Consider the following 25,000-nt stretch of genomic DNA (forward strand, 5'->3'; position numbering starts at 1 on the left):
TTGTTTGTAAATGTTTCTTCCTCCACTGAGGTAAACAAAACAGCAGTAAAAACCAATTAGTCTGAATTATTGGTAACGGGATATGGTTTGGTTGAAAATAAAACCTCAGTCAGCTGTTAAAATAAAAGACAAATACATATTCAGTACAGAATTGTATTTATTATAAATAATCACTGTATATCAATATTGCCCTGTAAACAGTAGGTTATAGCTACCAAAAAGGTTCATAAACAGGTATGAATGTATGTATATGTTTTTTTATTATTGACTGAGTATGTGTGTGTAGCTAGTTTGGCTGATGACGCTGATACTGACAGTGCTGTTAAATCCTGATCTGGGTCTGGCTGCCTCCATTGCCTTCTCCATGCTCACTGTTATCTTCAGGACACAGCTGTAAGTGTGAATGATAAATATAATTCAAACAGCAGTTCAACTTTTAATGGGGGAAATCCTTTTATAATAAACTCAATAGCAAACTGAAAAGTGATGCCTAACTGTGTTAACTTTCAGGACTGAAGTCTTATTTCTCTCTCTCTCTCTCTCTCTCTCTCTCTCTCTCTCTGACACTCTTATTTTTCTTCTCCTTGCTCTTTCTCTCACCCCTGTGTCTCACCAGACCAAAGTACTCTCTCCTTGGTCAGGTCCCTGGAACTGACATTTACAGGCCAGTGGAAGACTATAATCAGGTACAAACAATCAGTAGCATATTACATTCATTACAAAATGCCGAATTGATTGTAAAAATGTAATGATGTCATCCAGAGCTTTGTGGTAATTAAGTACAGATATTGACTGAGGATTAGTAACTGTTTATGTGTGTGTCTGTGTGGGTGTGTGTGTTCATGAAGGGGTGGAGAATGTTTTGCCTCATTTTTTCCATTGAATTTCATTTCTTCCAAATGCTGTGCACTTTTCTAGCTGTGATCTATGAGCAGTTTAATGCTATTGACATATTACAGCACTGGTCTTGTTTTCCGCATGTGTAGGAGTGAGGCTTTTCATTTTTATGGAAACCAGTGCATCCAGCTCAAGACATGACAACAATAAGGCCTGTGTTATCACCAAAAACACCCAAATATTAGAGTGAGAGAAATACAAGAAAAAGAAAGGCTGATGATGATAAGAAATTATCACAAATATGAGGGATTATTTGCAATTTGTTTCCTGTAGAAGACATTATTTTCAGTTAAAAGAAATCTAAACTTGTCATTGAAGAAGTGTCTCCATGCTTCTTATTAGCTCCACTGGCCTTTTAGCTCCAGGGCAGATCTAAAGAAGCAAACTGAAGTATGAGGGAGACATTATCTTTTATTATTTTTCAAACAATCACTTTAATAGCTTAAAACTTTAGGGCTGTGTGCCTGGTTTGTTCATATCCATTTTTAGATCAACAAACCCACTAAGGATTGCCTTTTAAGTCTGTTCCATTCTGGAGCAGCAGCAGCATAAAAAGCTTTCTTGGCTTGTTTTGGATAAGGAATAAAGGAATTTGTATTCGTATCTTCACAGTGTAATATATTACAGTGGACTGGAACAAGTGTAGTTTAGTTACTAATGTAAAAACAGTTTGTTTGTTTTAAATATCGTCACACTCCATGGAAAAATAAACACTATTTTTGGCGATTTTGAGTTTACTACGTCATTAGATCATTGACTTCCATTGAAGGAACATAAAGAAGGTTTTTATCTTCTCTTGTAAAGCTGCTGTTTTGGGATATACATGTTTTGGAGATATATATATATATAGTGTGTGTAGTGTAGTATTAGTACAGGGTGGGCCATTTATATGGATACACGTTAATAAAATGGGAATGGTTGGTGATATTAACTTCCTGTTAGTGGCACATTAGTATATGGGAGGGGGGGACTTTTCAAGATGGGTGTTGACCATGGCAGCCATTTTGAAGTCAGCCATTTTGGATCCAACTTTTGTTTTTTCAATGGGAAGAGGGTCATGTGACACATTAAACTTATTGGGAATTTCACAAGAAAAACAATGGTGTGCTTGAAACTACGGATACTGGAAGCCTGTGCTAACATTTCTTCTGCAGTGTTGCTATCAGTGTGTGAAGAGTAGGAGAAGAGGGTTGCATTGACAATCCAACACAATGGGCAGCACTTTGAACACATTTTATAAGTGGTCAGAAACTTGTAAATAACTCATGAAAAACTAAAGTTACATTAAAACAAAGCACACCATTGTTTTGTGCATTCTTGTGAAATCTGGACTATAATACAGTTTCAAAACAGTGCCTCCAGTTTTCAAACATAGGGCACATATTTTTTCTCATTTTACTCTGTCTCTGGTCATGGAGATTTTTAGAAGTGCAGTGGGGCTGTTTGGGTCTGGTAAAGTATAACATTAACTATGTTCACTTGGTTGCATGGCTGTGAGACACTGTTCATAGACCTGGCCACATGGTAGACTGTAAAATGATTGGACAGAGGGCGGGGACACTGAGACTGGCCATTTCTCAAGGAGAATATACTGCTTGAGCAATGCTGTGAGAGGCAGCAGTGTTTTGGCTTTGATTGTTTCCTTAATCTATGATCACACACCTTGGACATTTTAAGACTACAGTAAATATCCTACAGATTATTCCTTTAACTCGAATGAAAGGTTGATTTATCTGAAACAGGTTCTCAAGAATTCATGATTCATGCAGGCATACCGTGTCTGGTACAATGTGTCATGCAGGTTTGTTTTTGTTTTCTTATCTTTATAGGTTACACAAATTCCTGGTCTGGTGATTTTCCGTTCCTCTGCTACTTTGTATTTTGCCAATTCTGAGATGTACACAGAACACCTGTATGAAAAGGTAGTTTATTGCACATAAACACTTACAATCCTAAAGGATTCACACACAGAAGTGTTTACAAGTACTTTACGATGTTTTCTTCTACAGGGTTTTGTGAACCGATACAGATTACATACCAGCCTCTGTGTAGTAGTTGATCACATGAAACATGATTGGGGTCTGAAGTGTGTTTTTTCACATTTTCATCGGCCCTTCGATGCTAATTACAATTAACTTCTAGCTGTTTATAAAATAGTCCCACAGAAATAGTATGTATGATCCCAAAATACATACATTTATTCATTATATGGTACTTACTCTGTGAGTTTGAGATGTGGATCAAAGGTTTATTAAGCATCTAATATAGTTTGTGTGTGCATGCATGCATGCGTGTGTGTGTGTGCGCTTGTGTAGAGTGGGGTGGATTTGACAAAGCTGCTCGCACACAAGAAGAAACTGGAGGCCAAGCGTCTCAGGAAGGAGAAGAAGGAAGCAAAGAAAAGAGCAAAAGAGATGGTGAGCATATAAACATGCATAGCGTCACTGTGGGAGCTTGACGTGTGTGTGGGCAGCTGTATGTGAATATACAGGGGATGGACAATGAAACTGAAACACATGGTTTTAGACCACAGTAATTAATTAGTACGGTGTAGGGCCTCCTTTTGCGGCCAATACAGCGTCAATTCGTTTTGGGAATGACATATACAAGTCCTGCACAGTGGTCAGAGGGATTTTAAGTGGCCAGGTCACTACATGATGCTGGTGGAGGAAAACGTTTCCTGACTCGCTCCTCCAAAACATCCCAAAGTGGCTCAATAATATTTAGATCTGGTGACTGTGCAGGCCATGGGAGATGTTCAACTTCACTTTCATGTTCATCAAACCAATCTTTCACCAGTCTTGCTGTGTGTATTGGTGCATTGTCGTCCTGATACACGGCACCGCCTTCAGGATACAATGTTTGAACCATTGGTTGCATATGGTCTTACTGGTGCAATGTGCAATTAATGAAGATTGAAACCTCCCACACTGAAATGACAGGTGTCTCAGTTTCATTGTCTAACCCCTGTAAATAGTATATATACACACAAACACTCACACAGGGTGCATCAAAAGTCACCGGACACCCTTTTATCTGAAAACCCCCATGTCCGGAACATGACCGACATTTCAAAATCAACAAAGGTGGACATGAAAGTAAAAGTGTGTCTTGCAACGTTGACTATACATTGACCCTACATATACATACATGATAACCCAAGTAACTTCTCTCTGCTGTTCACTGGTTTGTCCAGTTGGAGGCATCAGAACATTCAGATAAGGAACAGACACTTGAGGTAGAAGTGGTGGCTGAACCAAAGCTTGACCCCAGCTTTGAAACCTCCCTACCAAAGGCCGTCATACTGGACCTTAGTCCTGTCAACTTCCTGGACACCGTGGGAGTGAAAACATTACGCAATGTGAGCAACCTGAACTAACTTTCATATATGTATGTTATATGTTGAAAGACAGTTGAAAAGAATGCTTGTGCAGCCGAGCTTCACGAGGGCTTTCCTAAATTAACTTAAATTAACTTTGTATTCACTGCATCCCCACATTCAATAATTGAATCTGCATAAAATCTGTTACTTTAGAAATGTATACATTTAGAAATTGATTGATTGATTGATGGAGACATATTATTAAAAATATATTTATTTGGCATCTACCAACCCAAAAACCTCCAAGTCAGTATTCAGTGGCCTGCTTTAATCTGAAACCATGGGATTAAACGAGTCTATCTGAAATTGTGCTGCATCCTACAGAGTGCATTCACTACGTAAGATTACCAAACTAAAAAGTAAAAAAGGTCCGAATGTTGAGTAACCATATAATGTTCTTTCAAAATGTTCTAATGGGAAACACTTTGGACTGAGATGATTTTATATGAAACTTACCTCTGTACACAAATAAGCCTCTTTGAAGTGCTCGTAAATAGATCATAATTTTGCTTAAAGTATCTCACATACGTGATTTGTTGCATATTTAGCCATCATTTCTCTTTCTCTTCCAGATCCACAGAGACTTTGGCGAAGCTGGAGTTAAAGTGCTGCTGTCTGGCTGTCAGAGTGAGTGATGGATGCAAATACACTGCGCGTTTGTGTGTGCATACGTTCATGTGTGCGTTTGTGTGTGTCTTTTCTAGCTGTATGTGTGGGTGTTGTGTGCATACATTGCTTGGCTTGAGCATATAGTTGTTTTATTTTTTTGGTTTTCTCTTTTGCTGCCATTCTATTCTGTTGTGCTTTGGATTTACCTGGTTCAAATATGCTAATTTTTTCTGCTTGAAACACGACCAGACAAGATTAGTTTTACCAGACCACCAATGGATACAATGAATTTGTCTTCCAAGTATCGCTGTTATTTCAGTCATTCTCTCTCTCTCTCTCTCTCTCTCTCTCTCTCTCTCTCTCTCTCTCTCTCTCTCTCAGGTTGTGTCATTGACAGTTTGGAAAAGGGAGATTTCTTCGGCAATGTCACCAAAGCCATACTCTTTTCCACAGTGCACGATGCTGTTCTGCACTGCCAAGGAGGGGACTCAAATACGGTCAGAAAAACCACACACACAGACACACACACAAACACACACACACCAATTATGCTTAATTAGAGTGCAGCTAATGAGGAAATGCTACATTCTAGCTAGATTAACATGGTGGAACACTTTAACAAGCCCAGTGATGACTAGACACAGCACATGTGTAAACACCCAACCACCCACACACAAATTAAAGGCCAATTCCATTTTTTTTTCCATTTTGCAGACCTTTTGTAATTCTTAACTTGGCATAACAGGCCAAGTAAATGTGTTCTTAAGGTTGATTTCTTAAAACACAAATCAAAGACAGAGAACACTAGTGTTCTAGTAAACGCAGTGAAAACCTCCACAACAGAGTCTCTGATTTAAAAAAAACATGACCTAGTGTCCGGTTTATCCAGTTGCCCTGTTGTTATTCATCACTAAACCACAGCTTAAGCAACAAAATACTTGAGAAGGATATTGCTATGAAAAGTGTTCCCCACCTCAAATCCACCTTTAAATTCACATGAAAACTCATTCAGGTTAAAAAAAGATTGGGTAGCATGTTTAATGTGGTTTGTAGGAGGACAGGCAGATGTTTTATACTGATTAAAATGTTAAGCCGTGTGTCTACAAATCACCAGTAGTTGTTTTGCAAAGTGGAGAAACATGTGGAATTCCCCTTTAGAACCACACACATTGACATAAATTGAAGACTTGTACTAACCACGCATTTCTGTCCTTTTTTCCACAGTCCATGAAGGTAACAAATTTTAAAATGCAAATCTCCGTCGAACAGAGGATAGACTGAGTATAACACACTTGAGGAATGTACCAACTAGCAGCCCCTTCCTGAAACCCAGGACTTGTATCTGAAAGTCACCAGAAAACCTCACATCTCAGCGCTTCAGTATGAAATGGACAAAAATGGTTTTAAACTAAGATCTGTTACTGTGAATTAAGTAATTTTAGACTATTTGTGTTAGTCCATTTATCATTAAATATTCTCACGATGTAAAGAGCTGCTGGTTGACAAGGATTTTATATATACATGCTTTTCTGGGTGCTTATTTGGTTCTTCTGCCACAAAGGTGGTTCCCTGGGCATCCAAACTGTGTGTGCTCACTACCCCTAGTGTATGTGACTACAAGTATTGCTCACTAGTGCACTTTTGTGTGTTCACTACCACGGGTGGGTTGAATACAGAGAACCAATTTCTCTGAGGGGATTAATAAATGTAATTTCTTTTCTCTTCTATTCTTATTCTTTCTCTACATATGCATCTACAGTGCTATTAAAAAGTGGTTGATGTAAAGAAAGGTAAAGATTTTACAAGCTGGTGATAGGAACCAGGGCTCATAATGCCTACAGTTCAAATAAAGCCGTTTGATTTGCTATCCAAATAAAACACAGTAACCAGTGTTCTGAATTATATTTGAATATCACATTTATAATGGGACAATAGTACAACAACACAAATAAGATACATAAAACAGCATGTACAAACAATACAACCTAATATGTGTTCATATGTATACTTGTGTCTACGAGGTCTTGGGAATAACTAAATTCTGTAATTCTAAAGGTGGTGGAATTCTTCTTTAATAAAATTCACTTCATAAAAAAAAATTATGATACCACCACAACAAACAAGTATCAAAATAAACCCGATGATTTAGCCACAAGCTGTCATTCTGTATGTAATAGGATCTTTATGATTTTAAAAGAACAGGTTGTAGTTTAGTCTACTACCTCAACATTAGACAAGCAGACAAAGGCCTAAAACCTGTTAAGTCATCTAGTGTGTCATTAACCACCAGCGCATCTGTTTACACCCGCGCAAGCTGATACACTCTGGTTTCATAATCACTGTCATTGGCATATTAAACCCAGATTACCACGAGTGGGTATTTTTCCTATTAGTCATAATTGCATGAGCCTATTATTTGTGTGTGTGTGTGTAGGTAAGGCTTTTCTAAATATACATCCAAAAACATTGCTAAACCAAGTCACGCCACTTCCAGGTCTTCATTAAGATTGCTCAGGCTTGTTGGTGTGGTTTAGAATGAGGTCAGTCTCAGCCACAGACATTCTGCCCACAAGTTGATGGAGAATTTGATCATTTCAGTGCATTAAGCAGGCCTCGCTGTCAGGATTCTTCTAGCTGCATTCTGATTGGCTATCTGCCTCCTTCTACACATCATGACAAAATAGAAGACTTGTGATCAGTCGTTTTGCATCTGAGTCAGATTTCTTTTCCAGCAATAGTAGGCGGTTCTTTCCACATTAATTGGCAAAATGTACTATATTTGCCCTAGAGATGCTGGCAAATCGAGACTAGGATACGATATAAAACATCCATCCATCCATTATCTGTAACCGCTTATCCAATTTAGGGTCACGGGGGGTCCAGAGCCTACCTGGAATCATCGAGCGCAAGGCGGGAATACACCCTGGAGGGGACACCAGTCCTTCACAGGGCAACACAGACACACACAAATTCACACCTACGGACACTTTCGAGTCGCCAATCCACCTGCAACGTGTGTTTTTGGACTGTGGGAGGAAACCGGAGCACCCGGAGGAAACCCACGCGGACAACACACCAACTCCTCACAGACAGTCACCCGGAGCTGGAATCGAACCCACAACCTCCAGGCCCCTGGAGCTGTGTGACTGCGACACTACCTGCTGCGCCACCGTGCCGCCCCGATATAAAACAGTATGTATTTAAAAAATTATATGCAACCTCACCAAGTAGTGAAATACAGTGGGCAGCCATTTCACATAGTGTTTCGTGGCCTGAAGTAAAGAAGCAAGTTATATATAAGTATAACTTGTCTCTTCAAAATAGTTATTTTAAAGCAAAACATGTTTTTGTCTTTTTTAGTGGACATAAACTGATTAGTCATTTATCTCAATCACTTTTTGGGGCATTTTTATTGGTTCATTCGCCATGAATCCTCAACAGTTTTCAAAAGGTTTCAGTAAACAAAGATAAAAGTGTTGTCCCAATGGTGTCTTTTAGCTCATTACTGCATTAGCCAGATTTTCAAGCTATGCGACCTGTCACTGAACTATCCATACTCCACCCACGGATGATACATTTGTAATAACCCTCTGACCACATCATTTCAGTTTAAGAATTCGACTAAATCAGATTAACACTTATGACTGTATAAATATTATGTCCTCTATATAATATGTCCTCTTTATAATGTGATTATAAAATAAAATGACTCCTTTGAACAGAACTGTAAGTCAGCACAATACTTGACTTACATAAAAACTTACAAAACAAGAAATCTAAGCCCTCACTGTTTGTTCCAGACTTAACTTTTGTCATTATGTAAATATCTTGCATAGATATTTGTACGGCATGTGAGGTCAATCATTAGTAAAAAAAGAAAACATCAGTGGACCAGAGCAATTCTGTGGAGAATCTCCTCACTCCATGCATAGCTGCATCTAAAGAACACTTTATTTGACCGCTCAGATCATTTCCAATGTAAAAGATGACTGAATTTTTGAAGCCATAACAACCAAGGAGCAACTTGTGATTCATTACAACAGACCACTTTACAACATCAACTGTGTTAACCACATAAAACCACCAAAAAACAACCAGAAGAACTGCTGCAATGCCTTATTTACTTGTTATAATCAAGTAGTTTTACAGAAATAAATGTTTTTGTGATAACTTTTAATTTTTGTGTGGAATAATGCTAATAGGCCTAATGGCTTGTTTATGATTAAGATTAAAATCTCACAGCTCAGCTACCCTCAAACAAAGCACACCATAAACTTATAGAAAAGGTTTTGTTCATTCTGTATGTTCTGGGTCATGGTTTAACCAAGGTTGCTGAACTTTGGAGTAAAACACTGGCTAACCTCGTCCAACTGACCCTGGCTCCTGTGTTGCTGCTCTTACACATATTTCACTATGGCCTCCAATTGCTTTTTTCTGTTCTTTTTCTCTTTATCTGCTTTTACAAACACATTGTTACAGAAACAGGATACAAAAGGCCACAGTGTTTGATGTATGCATAGCCTACAATAGCTTTTCTCACAGTGCAAGTGTTTTGTATAACGTGCCTGTCCAATGAAAAACATGTATCTCCATTTCTGTCACTTTTTGGTTTGCTACATTATTTGAACACTGCAGCTCTCCTTTGTAAAAATGTAATGCAGAAAAAAACACTAGAAATGCTCCAAAATTACTTTAAATTATTTATTTATTTATTTTTTAAATGGAGATACATCTTTCATTGGATTGTGACGATATGTTAGTGTGTGCATTTATTTAGATATGGGTGAGAAAAATTAAAGCAGGTTGTCTGACAAAAGGGTGGCACGGTGGTGCAGCAGGTAGTGTCGCAGTCACACAGCTCCAGGGACCTGGAGGTTGTGGGTTCATGTCCTGCTCCGGGTGACTGTCTGTGAGGAGCTGGTGTGTTCTCCCTGTGTCCACGTGGGATTCCTCCGGGTGCTCCGGTTTCCTCCCACAGTCCAAAAACACACGTTGGTAGGTGGATTGGAAACTCAAAAGTGTCCATAGGTGTGAATGTGTGTGTGTTTGTGTGTGTCTGTATTGCCCTGTGAAGGACTGCCGCCCCCTCCGGGGTGTATTCCTGCCTTGCGCCCAGTGATTCCAGGTAGGCTCTGGACCCACCGCGACCCTGAACTGGATAAGGGTTACAGATAATGAATGAAAGAATGTCTGACAGAAGATGCTCCACCCTCATAAATATCTAAAGTGAGCAGCAACAGTTAAAAGCAACTGATTCAGTGTGTGTAACGTGAATGTTTATATGTGTCACGATTCACAGGGCGGACTGACGGAGGCGGACGCACTTGCTAAAACACAGATACTTTAACAAAACAAAGAAACTTTAACAGAAAGATAACACACAGGGAGCTAACAGAGAGACACAGGGAGGTAAGTAGACTAAACTTAAATACAAAGAACTAGACAGACTAAACCTAAAACGGAGAACTAAAGCAAACATGAAAGACAGACAGACTTTGGCAGAGATACTAAACAAGAGACCTAGACAGGGATGCTTCACAAAGACCTAGAACGCTAAGTAAACACAGAGAGCTAAAGCTAAACCTAAACACAGAGCTAAATATGACACTTAACACAGAGGGCTAGAAAAAACACAACAGACAGACTTACTTAACAAGACACAGGAAACGATTGAGACAGACAGACCAGACTGGGAAACATGACATGGCAACAGTGGAAGAGGAACATGACTAGAGGAAAGAAACAACACGACATGACTAGGAAACAAAACGACTTGACTAGGAGTGGGAAAGAAACAAAACGAAACAAATGACCAAAACAAGGAAGTGACACAAGGGAACTTAAATATATGAACAGACGAGACACATCTGAAACAGATAACTAGGCTTAAGGACAAGGAGGCGGAACAGAAGGCGGGACAAGGGCAGAGACATGGACAATAACAGACAGAGCCATGTGCAGATAGAGCACATGGCGGGGAAAACAGGCATGACAGGACAAGTGCGTGACAATATGTAATGTTTAAAGTGAAATACTTTGTCAAAGACCATCATTCATTTATTATATGTATATAAAGAACACGGGCGGCACGGTGGTGCAGCAGGTAGTGTCGCAGGACCTGGAGGTTGTGGATTCGATTCCAGCTCCGGGTGACTGTCTGTGAGGAGTTTGGTGTGTTCTCCCATGTCCATGTGGGTTTCCTCTCACGATCCAAAAACACACGTTGGTAAGTGGATTGGCCATAGGTGTGAGACTGGCGCCCCCTCCAGGGTGTGTTTCCGCCTGGCACCCAGTGATTCCGGGTAGGCTCCGGACCCACTGCAACCCTAAACTGGATAAGCAGTATCAGACAATGAATGAATATAAAGAACACAGATAAAACATTACTTTTTAAATGAAAATTTCCTAACCCACTACAAACATTTTATAATATATAATATTTCAAATATTTTGTTTACTTGCTTATGACAGTAGTACTATAGTAGTACTGATGTTTCACAGATCACAATGTTAAAACAAACAGAAACAGTACAAATGCCTGTCTTTGAGCTCATTACTGCATTAGCTGGATTTTCAAATTCCTCAAACAGTCACTGAACTATTCAAGCTACACCCAGAAATGTATCCATTTTTGAAGCAACTACTGCTTGCAAAAATCATGCTTGGTTAGTTTTGCAATGTAAGTGTCAAGTATAAGTGCTGTCTGACAAAACAGAAGGAATGTTGCAGAGAGGAAAGTTTTTCCACGTTGCTACTTTTTTTCTTTCATTCGTTCCTTATCAGAAACACAGTGGATCCAGAGCCTACCCGGAATCACTGGCCGCAAGGGATAGACACACTATGGAGGGGGCGCCAGTCCTTCACAGGGCAACAGACACTCACACCTATGGACACTTTTGAGTCACCAATCCACCTACCAAAGTGTGTTTTTGAACAGTGGAAAAAAACCGGAGCACCCGGAGGAAACCCACGTGGACACGGGGAGAACACACCAAACTTCACATGGTTACCCAGTGTGGGGCTCAAACCCACAACCCCAGGACCCTGGAGCTGTATGAAAGTGGCATTACCTGTTGTGCCACTGTCCCACCCACTTGCTACATTTAGCTATGAAAAACATCCAGTAGTGCAGGTTTAACAGCTCTCACTCTCAGCTTCATTTCAATTCAAGTTACATTATTGGCATGGTTAGTTAGTTTAATTTGTATGGACAATCCTCAGTTACAACTTTAAGAAGAAAATATACATTAATGTACAAGTTTTGGAATTAAATATTTCATTTTATTTAAAATTGTTTGTAAAATTGTTTGTACAATTGTTTGTGTGTTTATGTGAGTTCTATACCAACTGTTAACAGCAAGGGGAAAACATCTTTGTGTGTGTGTGTGTGTGTGTATCTGTGTGTTTGTGTGTGAGAGACATGGATTATAGTGTAGTGCAGTGCAAGCCAGAGAACATCATTTATTATATTTCTTTTCTTAACATTTATTTTCATTTTCATTATCAGGATTAAATCCTGAAAACCTCATTATCTTTGTCTGTATTAAATGTGCCCATTCCTCTTCCAGCTTTGCTCTTTTTCAGAAATTGCTTTCATTTGTTCAGAGAAATCTGCAAGCTCTCCAAAGGTCAGTCTCTGAAGTTGGTCACATTCAATGTTGTCTGAACTCTTTGGCCTCAGCTGATTGTTCTGTGAGGTTCTGTTCTAGAAAGCTATGTTCATTTGGTGTATAATTTGCACAAGAATAATATACTTTAGACCCAAATTAAAATAAATAATTCACAGACCTCTGCACAGACTAGTGAATATGCTACTGGGGTGTGTGTGTGTGTGTGTGTGTATGTTTGAGTTTCAGAGAGAGAGAGAGAGAGAGAGAGAGAGAGAGAGAGAGAGAGGCAGGCAGGCAGGCAGCTATAGACAGGGAGGGAGAGGAGGGGCTGTATCTGTTTCCTCCAGTAACCCTCTTTTCATTCTCCACCTCCAAGCGGCCAGGCAGCATCTGTCCACGCGCCGCTGCTGAAGAGGGACCTGACCGCTCGCACTGAGGTGAGTCAACTTCACGGCTGTTTCTCCGTTTCTGCTCCATATCGCTCTGTTGAAGGACACCTTAACTAACCACGGCTCACTGCTGTAAACACGCGGCTGCGTTCAAATCCTCCAGTGTATGATTCTCTCGCGAGAGATGAATGACACCCGCTAACTGTGTCACTCACATGGTCGCGCGGTTTAGCCTCAGCTCTTTTAACTCTGAGCTAATATTAAGTTAAGTGTCAACGCTGTACACACAGCCACTGTTCTGTCCCTCTCTCTGTCTCTCTTTCTCTCTCCCCTCTGTCTATCTTTTTATGTCTGTCTTTCCATCTTCTCGTTCTCTTTTTTTAAAGTCCTCTCTCTTTATTTCTTTTATTCTCTTCTTCTATTCCAGACTTCTCTTTGACAATCACTCTCTCTTTCAATCTCTCCCTCTTTATTTTCTTACATCTCTCTATCTCTTCTTTCGTTTTCTCTCTCACTCATATTCAGTTCAGCCCCCCTCCCATCTTTCTCTCTCTTTCTCTCTCTCTCTCTCTCTCTCTCTCTCTCTCTCTCACTCACACTCTCTCTCTCTCACTCACACTCTCTCTCTCTCTCTCTCTCTCTCTCTCTCTCTCTTTCCTCATTGCTCTATTTTTACTGCAGTGCCGTGTGTCCAGCAGTCCGTGCATTCACATCGCTCTGTGAGATTTTAACTGGCCAGTGCCAAGCTGGCAGCGACTGCGGGTCAAAACATTAAACTCTGCGAGACAGCCAAGGTGTGCCAGCTTATGTGTGTATTCAAACCTTTGCGGGGACCTGCAGGAATATTTGGGGACATTCATTTGGCTGGTAAAATGTGCGTTTATACAGAATAGCAATGTTATTTATTCTTAAATATATATAAGAGCAGAAACGTTTTCTTAGTGTTATATTGCCATGCGTTTTTATGCCATGTGCTTACCTGTGGTTATGGGGAAAATGGAAACGGCCCACAAAGATAGCAATACGAAGTTGTGTGAGCATGCGCATGCATGTGATTTCTGAGCCTGATAATTGATGTTATATTAATGCCATGTGCTTACACTTTATTAATAAAGTCAGAGGAAATGCCCCACAAAGACAGCTATACGAGGATGTGTGTGTGTGTGTGTGTGTATGTGTGTGCGCCTGAGCTTGTGGTATCTGGGGGTTTTTTTGTGCATGTGGTGTGTTTATCTAGAAACACGGGTGAATGGGAATAACCCACGAATATAATAATACGATGTGTGTGTGTGTGTGTGTGTGTGTGTGTGTGTGTGTGTGTGTGTGTGTGCGCGCGCTCGTGTTTCTCTGAGCGTCCCTGACGTCAGCGCGCAACTGAAAACACTCTTGAGCAATATGTAGCGGTGCAGTGGTCTGTTATTTTATACAGAATCTAACTTTACATTTGTCTCTTTTCCCCCTGCTTGTCATGCACGCGTTAGTGGCGTGTGTGCTGGTGGCCGCCGTCTCGTGCTGGTTGAGCGGCACGGCGCTGTCTTCGCTCCGCCTGCTGGCCGCCCGCACTGCCCGCATGCCGGAGGAAGCGGAGGACAGCCACAGGAGCCCACAGGGCGTCCCCTATGGAGAGCTTTCGCACATCGTCAACGCCGACGGACTGTACCTATTCTGCCGCTACTGGGAGCCCAACACTCCGCCCAAGTAAGAGACTTGAGCCTCGCTCCTGAACGAAAGGTGACCCGGTTCAGTGTCTGTCACCAGGCTACATCCGCTTTGTTTACATCCTGCCTCTCTGCTTCACTAGCTACCATAGTCACACCCTCTAGCCTCACTGGCTTAATTAGCCGCCTTGTCTTAGCACAAAGTATTTAAAGTCAATATTAAAGTCATGTAAAACAAGTACCTTCATACTTCAGGCCTTAAACATAAGGCGCAAGTCAAGTGTTGACTTGTTAAAACGTCTGTGTTGGTGTTTATACAATAGAAAACATATCATGAGCGAAATAAGCAGTCACTGCCATGGCCAAGCAACTGCTGTAAAACCACAGTGCTCCTAAACAAGCCAGTTCAGACAGACAGGGTTTCTTACATCATAAACCTAAGCATCCTATCCTGTTAACTTGTGTGATGGGGCTTTCAAGCTTCAGGCTTGGTGCAGGTGTGTGGAGGTGGATGTGGGGACTATGTATCTCCCAAAACAATAACCTTACAGGAGAAGGAAAAAACCTTCTTAACTTTGAATGGAAGTGAATGTAAAAAGGTTCATTCATCATACAATTTTCACAAGACGTGAAGGACTGCTGTTCAAACAATGTAGTAAACCAAGAATTGACAGAAACATGTTTTTAAATGAACCGCGACATCATTTATAGGCCCTCATGTAATGAATGAAGGTGTGGAATTACAGCTACATCACGTCTGAAGAATTAAGGGGTTTTATTATTGGAAATAATTCTTTTATGAACAGGGGTGAGATTTTAGAGGTTTGATAAATGGCTGTAAGCCAAACATCAGTTATAATGTTTAATGCACTCCAGCACTTGGCTTGAATAATGGAGCACGATCAAATACCTTTGGGATGGTTTGAAGTAGTGTGTATAAATTAGCATCCAACCCCAGTTCCTGACCTCACTAAAATTCTTGTGGTTGAATCCTGTCAAATCTTGGCAGCGGTGCTCTGGTATTTAATGTAAAGTCTTCTCAGTAGAGGCTGTTGGGGTTTGGACATCGTATGAATGCCATGAATGATCAGCTGTCTATAAAAACCTTTGGAGATACAGAGTGAAAATAGCAGTGTGACAGGCCAAAGCAGAGGTGAGTCTGGGAGGAGGTTGTTTAGAGTGATGCACATAGTGTTAAACCACAAACCATGAGCTACATCAGTCTATATACACACTCTCACATTCTCTCTCTCTCTCACTCTCTCTCTCTCTCTCTCTCTCTCTCTCTCTCTCTCTCTCTCTCTCTCTCTCTCACTCTCTCTCTTTCTCTCTCTTTCTTACACATTTATAAATTCAGAATGTGTCAGTACTGACAGGAGAATACTTAAACACATTATAAGTTTGGAGCTGCTCACTGTTGTACTGTGCTTGCCTTTGTGTGTGTGCTCTCTGTGCGTGGTGTGTATGAGATAGAGATAAGGAGAGTGTAAAGGATTAGGATTAACCCACAGCAGTATATAGGTCTGTGAGTGGATGTGAGTGTGTGTCTAGGTTCAGATGTACTGCAACAGTTTATGTTTGCAAACTGTTGTTTTAGTTCCTCTTTAGGGATCTTGTGTTTTTCACATGCTTACATCACACATACACACACACACACACACACACAAACACACACACAAGCACACACACGTACAAACACACACACACACACATTCTAAGAGGTTTTTCCCTTGCAGTTAACAGTTGGTATAGAATTCAGTTGGTATAGGTTCCTCTTGTACAGATCTCTTAAAGCTGGTTGAGTTTGTTATCAGCAGCGTAGTAAGGAACTGTAACTAGTTATCTAACGGCATTAATCATTTTTGAAGTGTTATTTATAATTACATCAAATTAAAATGATTTTGCAAAACCAGTTACCCGGATAAAGATGTTATTGTTGTATCAGGGTTGTGAGTGTGTTTTTCCCCATAATTTAATTTAAACTCTGCTGAATTTCATAAATTAATATAAAACATCATCCTCCACTTGAAGAGGACAGTCATTCTGTGTTTCTCAGCAACACCTTTCAGCCCTTTATTATCACAGTAGTTCAGGTTCATTTGCTGCTACTGCCATTCTCACTACATTCTGTAAACGGTCATTTGCCACAACATCATACATCCCTGAGTCCAGTTTAGGAGGTAGATGTGTTTGTGTTGGGGAATTTGGTGCATAGGTAACAACAAACTTCGTTTGTGTAATAAACGGGTTACTACAACCTATATTTTAAAGTATTAGCTTGTTTGTTTGTGTTTGGGGGCTGTGCTTGCAGTAACCATTTACTGCTGTTTCCGCAGCAACTATTCAGCTTCTTGCCACAGTGGCATGGTCCCAGGAGACAAGCCGTTACCATGGCAACCGCCTCACCTCCTGAGTGTCAGGCTAATTTAATGACTTATGCATAGGCACAGGTCAGTGTCAACCTTTCACCCTCAGGCTGCATCCAGCCTGCATATTTGTCTTTGTGTGCGTGTGTGGGTCTGGGTGTTTGCGTGCACGTATGCAAGTTGGCAAAACAGAAGTCCATTTAAGGGTTGTTTTGACCACATGCTTCAGTTCAGAAGTAGAAAAACCAGACTACAGCAAAGATAAAACTCACTGTATCACTCGCTATATTGAAAAACAAAAAATGGTTTATGGCCATGAGCATTGTGAATATAACCTCTCTATGAAAAAATTGTCTTAAAATTATTGTTTTTACTTAAAATTACACCTTAAACCTATAATTTTACAGAAAATGATCCCTTTTGGGATGCATCAGAGGAACTGCTTTCTTCCCTGAAATGACATTTCCAGAGACGGTACTTTAAAAAATATATTCTATGTGCAATATTCCATATAATTTGCTACAATAAATCCAGATACTCAGGCTTTTGTAGTGAAATATGCTCAGTGTTATGTACAGAGACTATCCGCAGTAAATAGAAAAGCATATTGTTTACAGTGTGTGTTGTTAACAATAAAGTATCTTTATATATATCCACATCTGCTTTCTTCATATAAGTTCAGCAAAGGATGGAAGAGTCTAGGAAGAACAATGACCTTCTACATACATACGTGTACATGCACATATGCACACAGCTGAGGCTCATTCATACCTACAGTCAACAGATCTTATCTCTCTTTACTTCAAATACACTCAGCAAGAAAAATGTACAATGCACATTCTCTCACAGAGAGCTATGAATATAATTCAGCATTTTGTCATTAGAATTAGACTACGCCCTTGTTTGAAGTATGTGCTGAGCTTTTGGAAGGACAAGGGGCTTTATACATTTAAATGGTCCTCAAAAATGGCTACACATTTTATGGCGACATTGGACTGCATGATGTACTGTAGATCACAACTAAAACCAGTCATCTCCACATTCCAGCAGAGCCTGGGGCTTGAACAAATGGTCAGTGCTCTTAGACGTTAGGAAGGTTAAATGACCTTCTCAAGGGCAGAACAGCTTGTGTGTTGAGTCCTTCATGCTAGCTGCCATTACTGTACTTGGCAAGTGTCTCGGGGGGTCAAACCATTATTTTGGTTTGATGCCAAATCACAACTTGTGGGCATGTATTTCACAGGCCATTAAAACGTACTGTAAAACACGCTAAGCATTTGATGACTGAACTTCAGCAGTATTTTGCAGGTTGTTTAGCATTATACACACACACATACACACACACACACACGTGCCACATGCGCACTCACATCTACATGCATGAATAAAATGAAAGCTTTGAAGATTGTAGTACCTTAGGTCTTTGATCATATTTTCAACCTTGTGTAACTGCCTTCCTTTCAGACTTCATGTTTAAAATTTTACATTTTGAGTGAGTGCCATACACTCTCAGAATCAAAGTGCTAGAAAAGAACTTTTCAATGGAGAATTCTTTAAAAATGTATATGATGCCCAAGTAAAAAACTGAATTTTAAAGATTAAAAAGTCCTCCCTACATTTAGACTGTATGTACCTTACATTAACATGCATCTTTTAGTTATTTATTCATTGTTTTATCTCATCAGGTGTAAACACACCCTGAACGCCACATTCAGAGACCACTTTCAATAGAAATGTTAATGTTAACTACTTAGGAATATAGTCCAAAAAGTCCCTGCAGCTGTAAGATAAAGCTTTCTTCTTCACCTGTTCAGCTGATTCATTTTTGCCCAATAACTATATGTTCAGTCTAAGAACAACGTAGGAATATTTATATTTAAAATGTTTTTAAAATTAGATGTGATATAATAAACAGCCACAGATATAATAAACAACTTATTTGTGCCAGTGAAACATAACACAGTTAATAATATTTAGCTTGTCTAAAAAAAAGGGTGGGGGGGTGGGGGGGGTGGACTACAAGCACACACACATACACACATATTACATATTTTATCATATTTCATTAACAAATTCCATTTTAACACTAGGAGAATATTAAATTAAGTCACTGGAAAAGAAGTTTGTTTCCTGTTGCCCTTTTTTGTTTTCCTCATTGATTTCTAACTCAGTTATAAAACTGAGTGTAAAAAGGTTTAATGTCCAGAAGATGATGTCACATGAGGCCAGTCAGGGAGGAAGTGGGTAAAAGTTTAACAGTGACAAAAATGACAGTACAACTGTAATGATTGATGAATTGTTCAATAGAAAACCTAACAGAAAACCTGATAACCCCAAAACACACACACACACACAGATGCACACAAACACTCTGGGAAAATTTGCTTTGTAATTTTATGCCGCAAAGCATTGATGTAATATAAATATATTTTGGGGATAAGAAGCAGATGTGTTCATTATTTTTGTCTTAAACATACGTCATAATTCATTCATGGCTGGATTATGGGAAATGAATGGGAAAAGAGTACCAATATAAACGTTCAGCATGACAAATAAAACCTCCCTGGGTTATTTTAGATAGCAAATTAAATGTATAACGCACTGTAGACCCAAGAACCCCTTTGAAGGACTATCACCCTATCAAGGGTGTGTGCTTTTCTTGTGCCCTTTGATTCTGGCTAGGTTCCGGACCCATCATTCTTATCAGGATAAAGCAGTTCCTGAGAATGAAAGAATTATTAAACATCTCAACCCACTTCACTATCACCACAATTATAAAGGAATGGTTGGTGTCTTTGGGATTTTGTACTTTGTTTAGATTTCTTGGAACTGGTGGAATTCTCCTTTAATTTATGATAATGTATGATAAACATTGCTCCCTCAACTAAACCTTGGATCGCAGGGTTATGGCTATGAAGGGATGAATGCTTGCCTGTATAATTCATAAGCATCTATAATTAAATACAGCAAACATGGTAGAAGCATCTTTCAATACAGGACGACAGTGATGTGTGATTGATGGTGGGGGTGTTTGGGAACAGACAAGTCTTCAGTCACTCTTTAATTATCTTGGAAAAGGGAAAAGAGGGCAGTGTGTATGTGTTTGTGTGTTTGACTGCGAGAGAGCTTCATTAGCTCTGAACTCTTTCCTACTTTCTCTCATTCTCTTTTCTTTCTTTACACTCTCCTTTCTGTTTCCCTCGCTCTGTCTCTCTGCCTACTTCTTTTTCTGTCGCTCTTCTCCATCCTTTGCTGTAATGAAGAGAGTCTTTGTGAAACTAATAGAAGTGTGAATAGCTTCTACTGACTGTCTCGTGTGTGTGTGTGTGTGTTTGTGTGTGTGTGTGTGTGTGTGTGTGTGTGTGTGTGTGTGTGTGTGTGTACAACTTCACCCTCAGGGCTTGACAAAGATCCCATCTGCAAAGTTTAATACATTCTTTATGTCCCTTTGGCCACTGCCTTGTCTGAAACATGCATACATACATTGGCACACACACACACATACACACACACAAGGACATGCATATGTTCAAGACCTAAGTTCAGTGTTTAAAAGGGCAAATATTAAAAACTATGAATATGTTCATTATGATGCTCATAGCAACAATAACAACCCGCCCCTCCCCCCAAAACAGCAGGTGCTTTTCAAGCTTTTATTAAAAGCGAAGCTGGAATTAGTATTTAGCTCCTTTCAATTTGGAATCCCACTGGTATCCACAATTATAAGTAGCAGTGGCCAGAGCAAGTGGAAATATTTTCAATTTATTTTTGCTAAAGTTTGGTACTGAGGCTAATTGGCTGTATCAGGCTAATAGCTAATACAGCAATGTAAGCATTTGTGGAGTAAATCATTTTAATCTTCAAACTGTTCAGATAGAACCATTAATTTACTTGCATTCTGCCTGGCAGCTTAAATATCCAGTGCCAGGAAGATTTAGAAGCAGCTCAGTAAACTGCTCAGTAAAGTATTCAGAAGTTTATTGTTTTGTTGTTTATTTAATTAATGGCTTATTGAGGTGTTTTGTGCATAAGGCAGTGGGAATTTGTGTTTTATCTGTGTCCATTCTTCTTGTGCATTCTACCCCTTTGTGTTACCCCTCCTGATTTTTATGGTTTTGTAACCACTGGGCTGGGGCTCTAATAAATTTGTGACATTGTTTTCCCCTTCTTCGACACCTTTGCTACAATGTTAATATCAGTACATACCTCAGTTAAGGTTCTTATTTAAACAGAAAATCATAAACACCTGTGCTGCCTGATTATTTTCTAATTAAATGTGTTAGCAGAATGTACCACGATTAAATTTGTTCGGTTAACGTACTGTTATTTAAAAGTTATTTAAATTGTGTGTGAGAAAGAGAGAGAGAGAGAGAGAGAGAGAGAGAGAGAGAGAGAGAGAGAAAGAGAGATTTGTAGGTCAGAATCCGATTAGAAGGCCTGATGTAAGGGCCAAAACCATGAGAAAGAGAAGATTAAAAAGAGAGGGCTTTAAAGACAGAGGGAGCACTGTTTGTGTGTGTGTGTGTGTGTGTGTGTGTGTGTGTGTGTGTGTGGTGTGTGTGTGTGTGTGTGTGTTTTTCATACATCTTCAGGACCAAATGTCTTGACAATTTATGAACATTTACTCTGAATACAGTACAATTTATAATTATTTAAAATGAATGTATTATTAATATATTAATACTTGTATAGTACCTGGCAAACATTGTTCAAGGAAGAACAACTGTTGAACCAGCAATGGGTTGATGGGCCCCCAAGTCTCATTAAACCACAAGGGAGTGAAGGGGTCAGCCTGAGCATGCAGTCACATAGTTTCTGTGCATTGTGTAATATAACAACATTCTATCAGAGCCATCATTAACGTTTTAACACATTTTTGCTGCAGTCGCTGTCCTATGGGATTGAAGTAGATGGCCTAGCCTTCTACTGAACCTGTCGCCTGTTCACTGGGAGTCCTTCCATAGACTACTTTTGTTGATTAATAAACACAGCATACCAAGAACACCCCTTAACACCTGATATTATGGAGATGCTGTGAACAAAACAGTATAACCTTAGACTCTAGATCCTTAGACTTTGTTCATGTTTTCAACACATCAATTTAAAGTATTAAATGTCCACGTTATGCCTAATATGTAACAAGATAACAAGTATTATCCATTTCACCTGTCAGTGGTTTTATTCTTGCTGCTGATTAGTATGAAACAGGACATAATTGCACACATTCACTGGCCGTGTGATATGAGGTGTGTTCCCTGTAGAGGATGTGTCTTTATCTGTTTATAAAACAAAGAACTGTTATTTGACCAAGGGGAGGTTTGCATGTGTCTGTATTTATGAACATAAATGAATGATAATGCCCTGAAACATGTCTAAAAGTAGACAGGCCAAGCTAGCCAACAACAAGGCAGAATGGAAAGGAGAATAGTACAGAAAGAAAGAGGCAGGAGAGAGTGGGAACAGAGGAGAAAGAAAGACAAAGAGAGAGAGAGGGAGTGCTGGATCTGGTACAGAACAGACGGTTGGACAAACATCCATGTTTGGTAGAGAAATTCTTGTCTGACTGCCATTAGGCACCAAGAATGAAAACAAAATGATCAACCTGTCCCATCCTGCTTGAGTGTCTGTGTTTTATGTGTAAATATATTTCACTCCGATCCATGTCTGTGTTAATGTCATGCTGCCGAATGTGTGTCAGCTCAGGCCACTGGAGTTTATATGACCTTATGGGTGTATGTTATGTGTGGGTGATGGTATGGGTGAGACTATGTGTTCATTATTATATTGACAGTATCTAACTGTAGTGTGTGTCTCTATTCCAGGGCATTGGTGTTTATAGCACATGGAGCTGGAGAGCACTGTGGAGTGTATGCTGATGTCGCTCAAAAACTCAACCAACATGCCCTGTTTGTGTTCTCCCATGACCACGGTGAGTGTCAAACCTAACATTAGTGTAACAAACTCAACACCAATGTCCTGGAACAGAGAAACACACTCTAAAGTAAAAATGTATCACACAAACATAGAAAACACCTGACTCTGCAAAAGTATCCACAGGTGTGAGTGAATGAGTGAGTATGTGAGTTAAAATTGTGCCAGAGGTTACGTAATAAAATCTGCAACCAAGAATCAAAAGGGAGAAGTACGCAAAAGAAAAATCACATGACGTACAATTTAGTTGACAAAAAATCAGCAAAATCCACAAAAAGAGAAAGATGAAAGCAAAGTAGGACCAAACGTAAACAAAAATATATATTTATTTCTTTATTTAACCTTTAATTTTACCAGGCACCTCATTATGAACATGTTCTTATTTACAACAACAGCCGTGCAATAACAGCCTGGAAAAATCCTTATGATTCTTAATATTTTGTTCGCAGATTTTATTACTTTTATAAAACATTTGGGACAAAACTAATCCCATAGTGATGCCCTGTGATTGGTGTGTTCCTGCTTCATTTGTTTGAGGAGAGTTAACTGTGCTGCAGTTATTATATAAATTATATTAATAGGTTATATTAATACTTTGTAGTACCAGCAGACATGTCAGAGCTGATTGGCTACATCTGGAAAGACGTTTGAATTTTCGACTGAACTATTCCTTTAAATGTGCTGCAGTGCAACCTCAAAATGGAGCCGCGTCTATAGAGGGTAAAGGGCTTTAATGGGTCTATATGAGCCTGAGTGTCTTGAGCAGGCAGAAGAAAGAAAAGCAATCAGACAGCTGTATTTGACTGATTATATGCTGCTCTAAACTTGAAGTGGCTGTCATGACTAATACTTGGAGATATCTGCTGCTGCTGTCACACACACAGACTCACAAGAATTTCCAGATATATGAAGAATGAAAGCGTAAGAAGTAGATGAAGATGAGGGTGATAGAGATGGAGTAGAAGACAGTGTAGAGGGTGAAAGAGCAAGGGGAAGAAGAAAGAAAAGAGTTACAGGGGAATTAGAAATAGGGGTGAAAGAGCATATTGAGGCAAAATATCAAGTGCACGTGTTCAGAATGTTTAAAATGTCACTCGATGTCAGAGTGCCATGGTAACTAATGATTCACACAGCAGCTCCCTGTTCCAACAGAGTGGGGTGTGTAAGTCTGCATGCGTGTGTGTGTGTGTGTGTGATTACTGGAACACACTGTGTCTGGTCTCTCACTGTGAGTAATCACGTCTATTGAAAATCATAGGAGGTTCCATTAGACAGGCAATTTTCCTCTCGATTTTTTCACTTCACCCGCACTTGTTCTTTCCCTCTCTTTCCTTCTGTGTCTTTGTTCATTCCAGCATATTTCTTTTCCACTTGTACGTATTGTTGTTCAAATGTGTGTATGAGCACGTGTGTTTTGGCAATAGATTTATTTGTGCCTTTTCATTGCTTTTAATTCCAGTTCCCCTAATGAAATCAGATTAAAATTGTCTCTCTCTAATGCTGTCTCTCCCAGTGGGCCACGGGCAGAGTGAAGGGGAGAGGATGAACATTAAAAACTTCCAGACCTATATCAGAGACGTCCTGCAGCATGTTGACCTCATTCGAGGACGCTACCCCACTCTGCCTATCTTCATCCTTGGTCACTCAATGGTGAGATAACTCCACATTAAGGTTTTCCCCTCCACCTCTGCCTTAAGGGATAATAAACCTCTCATATTTCCAGGCTCATTACATTTGGAGGCTTATTATACATTGACCACATGAAAAGCAGTTGAAATCAGCTCTGTTTTTCTTAAGTTACACAAGTGAGGGATAGAAACCTGGACCAGCTCTGAGGCCCTGGGATTTTAGATTTTGTTACATGTATCACCCACATTAGAGTCCTCCAGTGTGCCTGTTTAGTTTTGGTCAGTCTCTTAGTATGTGATGTGAACATTACATATCTCGATATATATACCCTTACTTTGTCATTCATTTCATTCTATTTAATATTTCAACTGTTGCAATCACATACTGACAAAAACAAAAAGTTGACATGGCTGGAATGTGTAGCACCTCCTGCTTTGTATCTGCTTCTTTCAAAGAGATTAGAGTGATGTACAGTTCGTGTAAAATTACATGCTTTTGTTAGTTTTATTATGATGATTATAAATAAGAT

At 39.6% G+C, this 25,000-nt stretch overlaps 2 protein-coding genes across 5 annotated transcripts in view; both read left to right on the forward strand.

Moving 5' to 3' along the window:
• The window catches only part of LOC136665922 (solute carrier family 26 member 6-like), a 15,639-nt gene extending 8,828 nt beyond the window's left edge, over positions 1-6,811 (forward strand). Inside the window, 8 exon segments of the mRNA XM_066643794.1 lie at positions 287-393; positions 617-686; positions 2,727-2,819; positions 3,213-3,314; positions 4,094-4,258; positions 4,852-4,906; positions 5,270-5,385; positions 6,113-6,811. Coding sequence (XP_066499891.1) covers positions 287-393; positions 617-686; positions 2,727-2,819; positions 3,213-3,314; positions 4,094-4,258; positions 4,852-4,906; positions 5,270-5,385; positions 6,113-6,169 — 765 coding nt within the window. The 3' untranslated portion in view covers positions 6,170-6,811.
• Positions 6,812-12,866: 6,055 nt separating this feature from the next.
• mgll (monoglyceride lipase) overlaps positions 12,867-25,000 on the forward strand; it is a 25,119-nt gene continuing 12,985 nt past the window's right edge. The window contains exons 1-4 of one of the 4 annotated variants that reach the window (XM_066643848.1): positions 12,867-12,935; positions 14,369-14,585; positions 22,734-22,840; positions 24,356-24,492. In XM_066643848.1, coding sequence (XP_066499945.1) covers positions 14,458-14,585; positions 22,734-22,840; positions 24,356-24,492 — 372 coding nt within the window. In that variant the 5' untranslated portion in view covers positions 12,867-12,935; positions 14,369-14,457. Of the gene's footprint in view, positions 12,936-13,626; positions 13,762-14,355; positions 14,586-22,733; positions 22,841-24,355; positions 24,493-25,000 lie in introns of those variants that run through there. The other 3 variants (XM_066643850.1, XM_066643849.1, XM_066643847.1) reach the window with 3 other exon arrangements.

Source organism: Hoplias malabaricus, chromosome 14, assembly GCF_029633855.1.
Source record: "Hoplias malabaricus isolate fHopMal1 chromosome 14, fHopMal1.hap1, whole genome shotgun sequence".
NCBI lineage: Eukaryota > Metazoa > Chordata > Actinopteri > Characiformes > Erythrinidae > Hoplias > Hoplias malabaricus.